This window comes from Pipistrellus kuhlii, unplaced genomic scaffold, assembly GCF_014108245.1.
Source record: "Pipistrellus kuhlii isolate mPipKuh1 unplaced genomic scaffold, mPipKuh1.p scaffold_m20_p_4, whole genome shotgun sequence".
Lineage (NCBI taxonomy): Eukaryota > Metazoa > Chordata > Mammalia > Chiroptera > Vespertilionidae > Pipistrellus > Pipistrellus kuhlii.
The window spans coordinates 15,031,578-15,045,198 of record NW_023425540.1 but is presented as its reverse complement, the minus strand read 5'-3'; the positions used below and the strand labels follow the sequence as shown (position 1 = coordinate 15,045,198).

At 48.6% G+C, this 13,621-nt stretch overlaps 2 protein-coding genes across 2 annotated transcripts; both read left to right on the top strand.

Annotated features, from left to right (window-relative positions):
• The first annotated feature begins 873 nt into the window (after nucleotides 1–873).
• On the top strand, nucleotides 874–1,509 carry LOC118703027 (transcription initiation factor TFIID subunit 11-like). Its single transcript, XM_036409630.1, has one exon. It carries the CDS (start codon nucleotides 874–876, stop codon nucleotides 1,507–1,509), a length of 636 nt encoding a protein of 211 aa, XP_036265523.1.
• A 2,255-nt stretch (nucleotides 1,510–3,764) lies between these two features.
• Nucleotides 3,765–4,445, top strand: LOC118703026 (transcription initiation factor TFIID subunit 11-like). Its single transcript, XM_036409629.1, has one exon. It carries the CDS (start codon nucleotides 3,765–3,767, stop codon nucleotides 4,443–4,445), a length of 681 nt encoding a protein of 226 aa, XP_036265522.1.
• Nucleotides 4,446–13,621: the final 9,176 nt, after the last annotated feature.

Here is a 13,621-nt window from a genome sequence, read left to right as displayed (position 1 = left end):
CTCCAGGTCACATCAGGCCCCGCCCTGCTGATTGGGCCTGGAGCCACGCCTCGCGGGAATCCCCAAGTGGGTGGGGTTTCGCCCTATATAAGGGCGCCAGCTGCCACCCCAAAGCTCACACTTGCCCAGACCCCAGAGCTGAGCAGAGCTCCAGATCCTGGCTGGTTCTCCGCTGGGCCCTTGCTGAACCAAGCACCCAGAGGCAGATTTCTGAGATTTCTCGCCTGCTCCAGGTCACAGGTGGGTCAGGGGTTGACCAAGGGTGTGTGTGTGTGAGAGTGGTTGCAGGGGGTGGGGGGCAAGATAGAGGCGGGAGGACTGGGGATTTGGGGGGGCAGCGGTGAAAAAGTGGTATTAAACTAGCTGCCGGCCTGACCCTGACGCTTCTCTTCTCGCCATTCATTCCCTTGGCAGGTCCCTGACCAGGCATCGCATCGCAGTCACCCCAAAGCTCACATTTGCCCAGACCCCAGAGCTGAGCAGAGCTCCAGATCCGGGCTGGTTCTCCGCTGGGCCCTTGCTGAACCAAGCACCCAGAGGCAGATTTCTGAGATTTCTGACCCGCTGCAGGTCACAGGTGGGTCCGAGGGTTGACTGAGGGTGTGTGACTGTGTGTATGTGTGGGGGGGTGGGGAGGGTTGGTGAGGGGTGGGGGTTGTGGAAACGAGAGGACAGGGTATTTGGGGTGTAGCGGTGAAAAACTGGTATTAAACCAGCCGCGGGCCTGACCCTGACGCTTCTCTTCTCGCCATTCATTCCCCGGGCAGGTCCCTGACCAGGCATCGCATGGCACCCCAGGGCCCAGAGGTTTCCCGCGCGCGCGCTGGCATGGAGAAGGCCAGAAAGCGTCCCAGGGACCCCAGTGGCGACTCCATGCGTGCGAGCCCCAGGCAGCCCTCGGCGGCCCCCGCGGGCCCGGAGGCCAGCGACACTGTCGCCCTCCGGGGCCACCGACCCCAGGAAGCAAAGCCAGCCTCCGAACCCCTGGGCCCAGGCCAAGGCCGAGGCCCCAGCACATCTGCACAAGACGACGTCTCCGACCTCCAGGCAGGTGCGAGCACAGAGCGCCCGTCTTCTGCGTCCGCAGCCCTCAAGCCCAGACGCAAGGGACGGGCTGCCAAGGAGCACAAAGACATGGGGGAGGAGAGCGTGCCCGAGGGGGACCCGGAGGAGGAGGCCCAGAAGATGCGGCTCCTGCTGTCCAATTTCTCCGAGGAGCAGCTGACCCGCTACGAGGTGTACCGCCGCTCCGCCTTCCCCAGGGCGGCCGTGAAGCGGGTGGTCCAGAGCGCCGCGGGCGGCGCCCCCGTGGAGCAGAACGCGCTCATCGCCATGGCCGGCATGGCCAAGGTCTTCGTCGGCGAGGTGGTGGAAGAGGCCCTGGACGTGTGCGAGAGCTGGGGGGAGAAGCCCCCCCTGCAGCCCAAGCATCTCAGGGAGGCCGTGCGCAGGCTGAGCGCCAAGGGCAAGGTGCCCCGGGTCCGGCCCAGAAGCGCCTTGCTCCCCTAGGCCTCATGCCAGGGGCCAGGACTCAGGGCGCTGCAGCCCCTCCTGCGTCTGCGTCCCTCCCTCCGCGGAAGCAAGGACTTTTCGCCCTGGACAGATCGCCTTCTTCCCCAAAGCCCGGCAGCCACAGGTGACTGGGACTCTGGAGGCTTCTTTCTCCCCTGTGCTCCCGGGGAGGTGAAACTCCAGAACCTTCTCAGGGCTCACCTCCTCGCTGAAGGACTCGAGTAGAGCGGCGGGACTAGGAGCGAGGACCTCTGTGCTTGGGAACCCTCACCTGAAGCCCCTGTGGCTGTTGTTTATATTTATTTATTTACTTATTTATCTATCTATCTATTTATTTCGGCGATCACTAAATTGTTTCTGGCTTGCAAAAATAAAGATAAAATCTACAAACCCGTTTTGTCTCCGAAATGCCTATGTTTCTTTTACTTCCGGGCGTGCTTTGTGCCACTGAGCGCTCTTTCCCACAGTCTCCAGGCCTCCGCTGAGGCCAGAGACCAAGTCCAATCACCTCAAACACCTGGGGGCCGGCCGCCACCACACTTTGCTCACCTGTGCGGGGTCCCACACTAGCCCTAGGGGTCTGTCTGATAGGCGAGCGTTTCCAGGGGATCCCCAATGGATGCCCAACCCTTGCAGGACGATCCATTGTTTTGGCTCTTTTCCCCAGAATCCCTTGAACCTCAGCATCCCAGTCAAGCCCAGACAGGCAGAGGTTGTTGTTCACAGAAACTAAACAGGCTTATGGGTGGACTATGGGGGAGGGGGGAGAGCTCGCGAGCGCCTGGGGGGGTGGGGGAGCACACCTATTCCAGTTTACTTGTGCAGGTAGGGCACCACACAACTCTTCATGACACAGACCAAGATTTCCTTCCAAAAGGTCATCGCCGTTCAGAACACAACTCCTCCCATGATGGCCAAGGGGCGGGGGAAGTCTGTTTCGCCTCAGAAACACCCAGTTCCCGCCAAAGCCTATAAGCCCCACTCCACTGTGCCGCTCTAGTGCCCAAGGGTTACCATCATCCACAAGGGATGCCATCCTCCACTCTGCATCTCCTCCCAAAGGCCGAAATGACCCCACCGCACACATACACACAAATACGGTCATAGACGCAAGCATGTGCGCGCGCGCACACACACACAGGCACACACACGCACACACGCACACGCAACCTAGGCGTCCCCAGTCCTAGAACACCTGCCCTGAACCACAGGAGGAGAGAAACAGAACGGAGAGGTCCAGGCCTCACTAGGGGATTCCTCTGCAGAAGGGTCAACCGCCTGCCTCTCCTGTCCCAACTCTTCTTGTCCTTCAATGCATGCCCTCTGGGAACCCTACCTATGGACAGGGGAGCTGGGTCCCAGAGTCAGGGACCTGCCCTGTGGCCCCTCCTCCTCCTGGGCGGTGGCAGGCCACGCCCCCGGTCCTCCAGGTCACATCAGGCCCCGCCCTGCTGATTGGGCCTGGAGCCACGCCTCGCCGGAATTCCCAAGTGGGCGGGGTTTCGCCCTATATAAGGGCGCCAGCTGCCACCCCAAAGCTCACACTTGCCCAGACCCCAGAGCTGAGCAGAGCTCCAGATCCTGGCTGGATCTCCGCTGGGCCCTTGCTGAACCAAGCACCCAGAGGCAGATTTCTGAGATTTCTCGCCTGCTCCAGGTCACAGGTGGGTCGGGGGTTGACCAAGGGTGTGTGTGTGTGAGAGTGGTTGCAGGGGGTGGGGGGCAAGATAGAGGCGGGAGGACTGGGGATTTGGGGGGGCAGCGGTGAAAAAGTGGTATTAAACTAGCTGCCGGCCTGACCCTGACGCTTCTCTTCTCGCCATTCATTCCCTTGGCAGGTTCCTGACCAGGCATCGCATCGCAGTCACCCCAAAGCTCACATTTGCCCAGACCCCAGAGCTGAGCAGAGCTCCAGATCCGGGCTGGTTCTCCGCTGGGCCCTTGCTGAACCAAGCACCCAGAGGCAGATTTCTGAGATTTCTGACCCGCTGCAGGTCACAGGTGGGTCCGAGGGTTGACTGAGGGTGTGTGACTGTGTGTATGTGTGGGGGGGTGGGGAGGGTTGGTGAGGGGTGGGGGTTGTGGAAACGAGAGGACAGGGTATTTGGGGTGTAGCGGTGAAAAACTGGTATTAAACCAGCCGCGGGCCTGACCCTGACGCTACTCTTCTCGCCATTCATTCCCTGGGCAGGTCCCTGACCAGGCATCGCATGGCACCCCAGGGCCCAGAGGTTTCCCGCGCGCGCGCTGGCATGGAGAAGGCCAGAAAGCGTCCCAGGGACCCCAGTGGCGACTCCACGAGTGCGAGCCACAGGCAGCCCTCGGCGGCCCCCGCGGGCCCGGAGGCCAGCGACACTGTCGCCCTCCGGGGCCACCGACCCCAGGAAGCGAAGCCAGCCTCCGAACCCCAGGGCCCAGGCCAAGGCCAAAGCCCCAGCACATGTGCACAAGACGACGTCTCCGACCTCCAGGCAGGTGCGAGCACAGAGCGCCCGTCTTCTGCGCCCGCAGCCCTCAAGCCCAGACGCAAGGGACGGGCTGCCAAGCAGCACAAAGACACGGGGGAGGAGAGCGTGCCCGAAGGGGACCCGGAGGAGGAGGCCCAGAAGATGCGGCTCCTGCTGTCCAATTTCTCCGAGGAGCAGCTGACCCGCTACGAGGTGTACCGCCGCTCCGCCTTCCCCAGGACGGCCGTGAAGCGGGTGGTCCAGAGCGCCGCGGGCGGCGCCCCCGTGGAGCAGAACGCGCTCATCGCCATGGCCGGCATGGCCAAGGTCTTCGTTGGCGAGGTGGTGGAAGAGGCCCTGGACGTGTGCGAGAGCTGGGGGGAGAAGCCCCCCCTGCAGCCCAAGCATCTCAGGGAGGCCGTGCGCAGGCTGAGCGCCAAGGGCAAGGTGCCCCGGGTCCGGCCCAGAAGCGCCTTGCTCCCCTAGGCCTCATGCCAGGGGCCCGGACTCAGGGCGCTGCAGCCCCTCCTGCGTCTGCGTCCCTCCCTCCGCGGAAGCAAGGACTTTTCGCCCTGGACAGATCGCCTTCTTCCCCAAAGCCCGGCAGCCACAGGTGACTGGGACTCTGGAGGCTTCTTTCTCCCCTGTGCTCCAGGGGAGGTGAAACTCCAGAACCTTCTCAGGGCTCACCTCCTCGCTGAAGGACTCGAGTAGAGCGGCGGGACGAGGAGCGAGGACCTCTGTGCTTGGGAACCCTCACCTGAAGCCCCTGTGGCTGTTGTTTATATTTATTTATTTACTTATTTATCTATTATATCTATCTATTTCGGCGATCACTAAATTGTTTCTGGCTTGCAAAAATAAAGTTAAAATCTACAAACCCGTTTTGTCTCCGAAATGCCTATGTTTCTTTTGCTTCCCGGCGTGCTTTGCGCCACTGAGCGCTCTTTCCCACAATCTCCGGGCCTCCGCTGAGGCCAGAGACCAAGTCCAATCACCTCAAACACCTGGGGGCCGGCCGCCACCACACTTTGCTCACCTGTGCGGGGTCCCACACTTGCCCTAGGGGTCTGATAGGCGAGCGTTTTCAGGGGTTCCCCAATGGATGCCCAACACTTGCAGGATGATCCATTGGTTTGGCTCTTTTCCCCAGAATCCCTTGAACCTCAGCATCCCAGTCAAGCCCAGACAGGCAGAGGTTGTTGTTCACAGAAACTAAACAGGCTTAGGGATGGACTTTGAAGGGAAGAGGGGGGGGGGAGGGTTAGAGAGCCCGAGAGGGGGTGGGAGGGAGGGGAGCACACCTACTCCAGTTTACTTGTACAGGTAGGGCACCACACAACTCTTCATGACACAGACCAAGATTTCCTTCCAAAAGGTCATCGCCGTTCAGAACACAACTCTTCCCGTGATGGCCACGGGGTGGGGGCAGTCTGTTTGGCCTCAGAAACACCCAGTTCCCACCAAAGCATATAAGCCCCACTCCACTGTGCCGCTCCACATCCCTCCACAAGGGATGCCGTCCTCCACTCTGCATCTCTTCCCAAAGGCCGAAACGACCCCCACCGCACACATAGACATAAATACAGGCATAGATGCAAGCGTGCGTGAGCGCACACACACACACACACACACACACATATAGACACACACAGGCACACGCAACCTAGGCGTCCCCAGTCCTAGAACACCTGTCCTGAACCACAGGAGGAGAGAAACAGAATGGAGAGGTCCAGGCCTCACTAGGGGATTCCTCTGCAGAAGGGTCAACCGCCTGCCTCTCCTTTCCCAACTCTTCTTGTCCTTCAATGCATGCCCTCTGGGAACCCTACCTATGGACAGGGGAGCTGGGTCCCAGGGTCAGGGACCTGCCCTGTGGCCCCTCCTCCTCCTGGGCGGTGGCAGGCCACGCCCCCGGCCCTCCAGGTCACATCAGGCCCTGCCCTGCTTGATTGTGCCTGGAGCCACGCCTCGCGGGAATTCCCAAGTGGGCGGGGTTTCGCCCTATATAAGGGCGCCAGCTGCCACCCCAAAGCTCACACTTGCCCAGACCCCAGAGCTGAGCAGAGCTCCAGATCCTGGCTGGTTCTCCGCTGGGCCCTTGCTGAACCAAGCACCCAGAGGCAGATTTCTGAGATTCCTCGCCTGCTCCAGGGGGTTGAGAGGGGTTTGAGCTCTAGTGCTCAAGGGATGCAGTCCTCCACTCTGCATCTCCTCTCAGAGGCAGAAACGACCCCCACTGCACACATACACACAAATACAGACATAGATGAGAGCATGCACACACTCACACACACACTCAAACAAGCACAGGTGCACAAAGGCTCACACTCACATACACACACACACACACACACACACACTAGTCTTTTCTTTCTCTTCATATGACTTTTTGGCCTTTCCAGAGACAGAATCCAAAAGTACGTTATTGTGTGTTTTTGGTAAGCTTTGGGATTTTAGGAGAGTCAGCGAGTTCTACTTCATACCAATATACCCTCTCTGTCACACTGTTCTTGACCAACTGACCCACGTGTTTCCTCTGGCTACCATATGAAACTGCCAAACACATAAAGCCAACACAGGTACTCAAAGGAAATATGAAAATCTCAAAGTATTTTCTTGGGATATATTCCTAGGAGTGGGATTACTGGGTCAAATGGTAGTTCCATTTTCAGTTTTTTTGAGGACACTTCATACTGTTCTCCACAGAGGTTGCACCAGTCTGTGCTCGTCAGCAGATGAGTGAATCAAAAAACTACGATACATCTCCAGGCGTCTTCAAACTACGGCCCGCGGGCCACATGCAGCCCGCAGAGGAGTCTGATCCGGCCCACCAGGTTTTTTGGGCAGTGAGCGCAGCCGAGGTGTTACAGTAGGAATTAGTAGTTCATATAGTCCGGCCCTCCAGCTCTCTGAGGGACCGTGATCTGTCCCCCACTTTAAAAAGTTTGAGGACCCCTGATACACAGTGGAATACTATGCTGCTATAAAAAAGAAGGAATTCTCATCATTTGCAGCAACCTGGATAGAATTGGAGAACATCATGCTGAGTGAAATACGCCAGTCAATGAAAGATAAACACCACATGACCTCACTCATTTATGGATAATAAAGAACATTATAAACTGATGAACCAACAGATAGATACAGAGACAGTAAAGCAACAAGCAAACTATCAAATTACAGTGGTGAGGGTAGGGAGATCTGGGGGAGATAAGAGATCAATCGAAGGAATTGTATACATGCATATAAGTACAACCAATGGGCACAAAACTCTGGGGAGGAGGGGTATGAATGGGGGGGCAATATTAAAATATGTACACAGATAATAATTTAATAAAAAAAATAAAAAATAAAATCTCAAAGTAGGTATGAATATGTACCTCACTCCATTGTCCAGAGAAATGATGAGTCCGATGGGAGTTGGAATTCCCCGGAAGAGAAGAGCCAGAGCAGTCTATGCTGTAGCTCTGTGGATCTGGATGTGTTTAGCAGCCATTTCACAAGGGCCCATAATGCATCTGAGGTGTCCTGAGTCCTAGAAGACCTGACCTAAATGACAGGGATGAAAGAAACATAATCTAGAGGTCCAGCCCTCACTTTTGATTCCTCTTTAGACAGGTCAACTGAAGCATTTTACTTTTCCAACTCTTCTTCTCCTTAAATGCTCCCTTCAGGGCTCCTATCCATGCTGCATGTAGAGATGGTTGTAAAAGTGACATATGTTTGTGTCATTAGGAATATTTATACTTTACAGAAATACCTAGGATAGATTCCCATGTATCCTCTTTGGAGCACTGCTCTGTCTTTGAGTTTCCCAACATGATCAGAAAGCACCAGTGAGTGGGGCAGAGTTAGGTTTTCTAAATTTGCCTCCCTGTCCATCATTTTCTCCTAAAAACTGATAAAGGAATCGCTGTGAAACCAATGGTATGGCTTATTGGGGGTATTTTTTTCTTTGTTTTTTCTCAGTCATTTAAGATTCTTTAAATGTACCTTCAGGGATAATTCTTGTTTATACTGGCTATGTTTCCCACCGTTATTATCATGACATGTAAACTAACAGACAATGGATAGCACAGGATTCTGGAAGAAGAGAGAGTTTCTCCCCATTTCTGGGCAACATCCCATGTGGCCCCTCCCATCCATGGTTGTGGTTGATAAACCAATTTACAGTGTAGATATCTATTCACAAATATATCAAATGCTGAAGAATGAAAATAAATTCACAAGGCCAATCTATTGCAAAATAGATACATTTAAGTACAAATATTTTTACATTTTAGTTCAACCAAAGTTTTGTGCGCTAAACCAGGATGGTCTCAGAGGACCTCCAGTGCATTGTTACTGATCAGCAATTGCCAAATGTTTAACTACTCGTAAAAATATTGATAGCTTTGTGCTCAACCTATGAATGATACCCAGGTCAAAGCAAAAGTGCTTCCAAACATCACATTATTGTTTTGACATTGTTTCCAAATCCTAGGATGTAGCCAATGAACAAAAATCAGCCTTTGTTGGTGGCTTAATTACTTTTTTTTTTTAATCACAGCCATAGATTTCTCAGTAACAATAGCTACCCTGACTAAAGCAAATCTCAGTATAACCATTCTGGAAAGAAGCAGTCGAATGTGGGTGACTACAGATACCAGCTTTACTTGCCAGAGAAAAATTTTGGTGTGGTGTCATGGGATTTTCAACAAAGACAAGTTTGGTTCCTTTCTGACATAGAGGGTTCGATGTGATTCATCAAATATTTATTAAATTTTATCACTGTTCTTCATTTTCTCTTCCTACATCAAGCCATGTCTCTCTGGGTTTTTCCTTTTACCCTCCACACCATGCTTCTATAATAGGACTTATCCACTGAAACAGATGCAATTAAAAACACATTCAAGAAATATATTAATACTTTTAGTTTTGATGTTTGTATATATGCTTTCTTCTAGTAATTATTGTATTCCCTTGATATCAAGCAAAGATATGTTATTTTGAACAGGAAATCAATTTGATATTCATAAAACTTTGTAACTAGAAGGGCCTCTAGTCTATATTTTATAATGTAGTCCAGTTGAGAAACTCAGTTGGGTTGCATAAACCAGACTAATATCCAAACTGAGGTCCTTGAACTGTCCCTTTAGGCCACCATTTTCCACAGTGTGCTACTTTAAACTACTGGTATCTACAAGCACCCACTATCTACAACTGGTCAAAAAACATCAAGTGACTTTTCATGGGCATAGTTTGTGGAAAATTACCTATGCTTAAACAAAACAAATAAGCAAGTAGAAAATGTTTATTAGAAGTTAAATAGCATTGTTAGTTATAAACAGCATTGCTCAAATATATAACATCATCCAGAACCATTAGTTATGGATTGGCTTTTATAAAACTAACTTAAAATATTCAAGAAGACTATCTTTCATTGATAATTATCAGGGTATCAGAAACTATGTGGGATAAACACTATTTTTAAAAAATATTAACACCAGTCCAGGTTAGGTTTTTTTCACCAAACTAATTAGAAAATAACTTGTTACTTTTCCATAGTTCTCTAGATTTTTGAATTGCAGATGAAGGGCTGACACAAAGAGGGATGATTATCTTCAACTGGTGGATCATCCATTGACTTAATGGTTAAATAACACCAGAATTTCATCCTATCTAATAAAGAGGGAACATACTAATTGACAGTCATAATCTCGCAAGATGGTGGCACCCACAGCCAATAAAGAGGAAATATGCTAATTTACTGCACACCCTCACAAGATGGCAGTTCCCACAGCCACAAGATGGCGGTGCCCAGTCTCCTCAGCCCTGCCTCATCCAGCCTCAGTCCTCTACTCCCCTCGGCTCTGCTTCATCCAGCCTCAGTCCTCCAGTCCCCTCATCTCCTCCTTATCCAATTGGAGTCTTCCAGTCCCCACAGCATCCAGCCTCATCCCTTCTCAGTCCCCCAATCCCCTCTGCCCCACCTCATCCAACCTTAGTCCCCAGTCCCCTCAGCCCCACAGGGGAAGGCAATTGGGGACAATCATACCAGCAGGGGAGCAGTTAGGCATCAATCAGGCCAGCAGGGCTTAGGGTGCTATTAAGCTGGAAGACAGAGTGGTTAGGAGAAAGCAGGCAGGCAGGCAGGCGAGTGGTTAGGAGCCAGCAGTCTTAAAGCAGCAGTCAGACAACCCCAAGGGGCCTCAGATTGGAGAGGGTTCAGGCTGGGCTGAAGGACATACCTCCTCCCCCATGCATGAATTTATGCTTTAGTAATACTATAATGCTTGTGCCATAAATAATACCTAGGAACTGAGGCTGAAAAGGATTTTCTGTCTCCTGTCCTGTTCCCAAGGCAGGACACGTGGCCACTGAGTGGAGTGAAAGCCACAATCACTCCCAATATGTAACATCTTCTACTATTTTTTCTTAATCAAATTATAGTTAAATTTTTGTGTCCTAAACATTTATATAACATGAATCTTTTGTGTCAGCAGAAAGTTAATTCTTATCATAACTTCAGCATTCACTAGGTTCTAGAAATCAGGAAAAGATTCATATATTTATAAAAGATTTAAAAAAATTAATAACAGACTAGCTGGCATGGTTCAGTGATTGAGCATGGACCTCTGAACCCAGAGGTCACAGTCAATTCCCAATCAGGACATATGTCTGGTTGTAGACTCAGTCCCCTGTATGGGACATGCAAGAGGTAGCAGATCAGTGATTCTCTCTCATCATTGATGTTTCTATCTCTCTCTTTTTTCCCTTCCTCTTTGAAATCAATAAAAATATGTTTTAAAAAGAAAATAAACAACAAAATAGATAAAGATAAATATTTGTTGCCCTAACCAGTTTGGCTCAGTGGATAGAGCATTGGCCAGCAGACTGAAGGGTCCCATGTTTGATTCCAGTCAAGGGCATGTACCTTGGTTGCAGGAGCATCCCCAGTGGGGGTTGTGCAGGAGGCAGCTGATCGATGTTTCTCTCTCATTGATGTTTCTAACTCTCTATCCCTCTCCCTTCCTGTCTGTGAAAAACCAATAAAATGTGTTTTTTAAAAAAGATAAATATTTGTTATATTTCTTTTTTCTTCATATTTTTCCCTCTCTCCTTACTCTTTCACCCCAGATGTGGTGAAATTTAAACAGAAAGTAACCCATTAAAACAAGAGGCTATGCTAAATTACCTCCTTCAGGTAGACAGGATAAAAATGAAGGACATTGAAATATATCATACAAATGGTTCTGATAATTTAAGATATGAAGAAGATTCCATGTCAGTGGCACTTGGTTCCTAAGCAAACTTGGCAATCCTTCTTTCACTTCTCTTTCTGATACTTTCTTGTCTCACCTTTATCTATTGTTCTCCTTATTGGCAATAAAAACATCTATCTTTCTCAATCCCTACATCACTTCCTTTTAAGAGATTTTAACTATTTAAATAATTTATAACTGTAGTCTGGTCAAGAAAATAAGGCACATCACTTTCTGGAACTAAGTTGTAATTTAAAATAATTTTCTACTCAAAATTGTATCTGTTCTGCAGTTCATAGGGGAGCATCCATGAGCTCTTTGCTTATTTTCTGCTACCCCAATGCATCCCATTCTGTGTTTCCATGAACACCCAGACACATTCTCACACTGACTTTAAAATAGAACTAAATAAAAATAGTCTTTCTTTCCAGAGAATACAATGGCTACCTCAAAAAAACCACAGGTCATAAATAGGAAGAAAAGAGAGCCTTTTAGACTTTATTTCTGACACACAACTTGAGCCAGTTCTCTTCCCCTCAAAAGAAACACCTTTATAATAGCTTTTTCTAGTAAAATTATCTCAAATAATAAATATAGAGGATACTAAATTGATTTTTCACCCAATTTAGGGGTTTTGACCAACTTATCTTATCACTACACAAGTAATCACAAATTTCAGCCAGATGTCCAACTTTGCTACTGTCACAGCTGAGTGGTTCAGTTAACACATATCCTAATCGTTATTTTGTTCACAAACCATCATCTCAGCCTTTATGGTCTAATTTTATTTCCTCCATTGTCATCAATGCTTTCTGGTAAGTTGCATAATTTTCTAGAGCTTGAATTTACCTAAACAATCACTCTATTATTAATGGCTAATATTATTAGAGAGATTAACTCTCCACTATGGAAAATTTAAATGAATAATGGAAGTTAGTAATTCATGTTGATTTTTAAAATTGATTTTAGAGAGAGAAGAATGGAAAGGTTTCTGATTCCTATTGTCTGACATCGTATTTCTTACCTGTTTAGACACATTGTGCCCATTGACTCCTCTATAACCAACTTACTTCCCTGGACCAGAAATCTTCACCTAGTCCAAATTTCAAAATTAATTTCTTCAGCCTGTGGTATCCTTTGGCCATATCCACGTGGTATTCTAGTTGGAAAACCAGGGAAAATGTACTCCCTAAAGTTAGTTTCCTGAAGTTCATTCCTGCACTAGCCTTTATCTTTATCTGCAACCCAGTTGTGTCAATCAATCACACTATAATCTCTCAGCCTTTGCTTTCTCAATTATAGTGAAATACTGATTTGGCTCTTTCTGTACCCCACCAGTGTGCTTTATTTTCCAACTACAACTTTGTCAAATTTGAAAACATACAGCACTAAAATCAAACAAACACATACATATATATGTAAATAAGCAAAAATAAAAAAGGTTTCTTTTTTATCAAAACACTCCATACTTAAGTGGCCAAGTACAGTTCAACAGATATCTCAGATATAAAATAAAATGCTAATGCTTTGCTGAAAATTAGGAGAAACGTTGAGCCTCAATCTATGTGCAGGTATAATGACCACCTGTTTACCTAATGTTCTGCTCACACATACTGGACCTGTACTACAAATTAGAAAAACTTCCCATCCAGGTAGCTGATTCACAAAAAGATATCTGCTTTGGGTGTTGGATGTCCAGAAGTTGATCCAATCCTAACAAACAGAGCCCTAGCTACCCCACCTTACTCTTAGCCAGGAACTACCTAATTATAATCATAATGTGATGTCTAGAGACCCAGAATCCAATAGAATCATGTTGTTCTTAAGTAAACTACAGCTTATAGATCATGTTTGCATGTGAGCAAGCATCCTGAGGCCCTCACCCCTCCCTTAAATTCTGATTACTGATTGCTTCTTGTGGTTGATTAATTTTAGAAAAGACACAATAAATGCCCACTGTTGAATACTGAAAAGGAATGGTGTTATATTAACTTAAAGGTTTTATTGTTATTATTTTGATCATCCCAATCCTAACAGAAGACAGGCATGGCTGCAAAATGGCATGAAAGATACAGACACACAGGAATAAAATGTGCTTGTTGTAGATTTTAACATGTGTCTACCTAAACATTTCCAGATGTGAAGAGAAAAGGACAAGTTGCAGACTAATCAGAGAAACTCACTTTATTTTATGTTTGCATAGTTATTGTGTATTTTTTCCTTCAAATAGAAAAATTCCTTACCACTGAGAAGTGGGAGGTTGCGGGAAGAGTGATATAAAAATTAGAGATAACTAACTGAAAGTTTTCCAATGTTATAGTTTTCCTCCTTTTAGATAGAGCAGACACTGATTCGCATCCAAATTTTTAAAAATGAAGTCTACCTTCCAAACTGGATAATGCTAGAGATAAAATG

Bases quoted from the DNA above. Each gene is read 5' to 3' on its own strand.
- LOC118703027 (XM_036409630.1), top strand. From the start codon at position 874: ATGCGTGCGAGCCCCAGGCAGCCCTCGGCGGCCCCCGCGGGCCCGGAG.
- LOC118703026 (XM_036409629.1), top strand. From the start codon at position 3,765: ATGGAGAAGGCCAGAAAGCGTCCCAGGGACCCCAGTGGCGACTCCACG.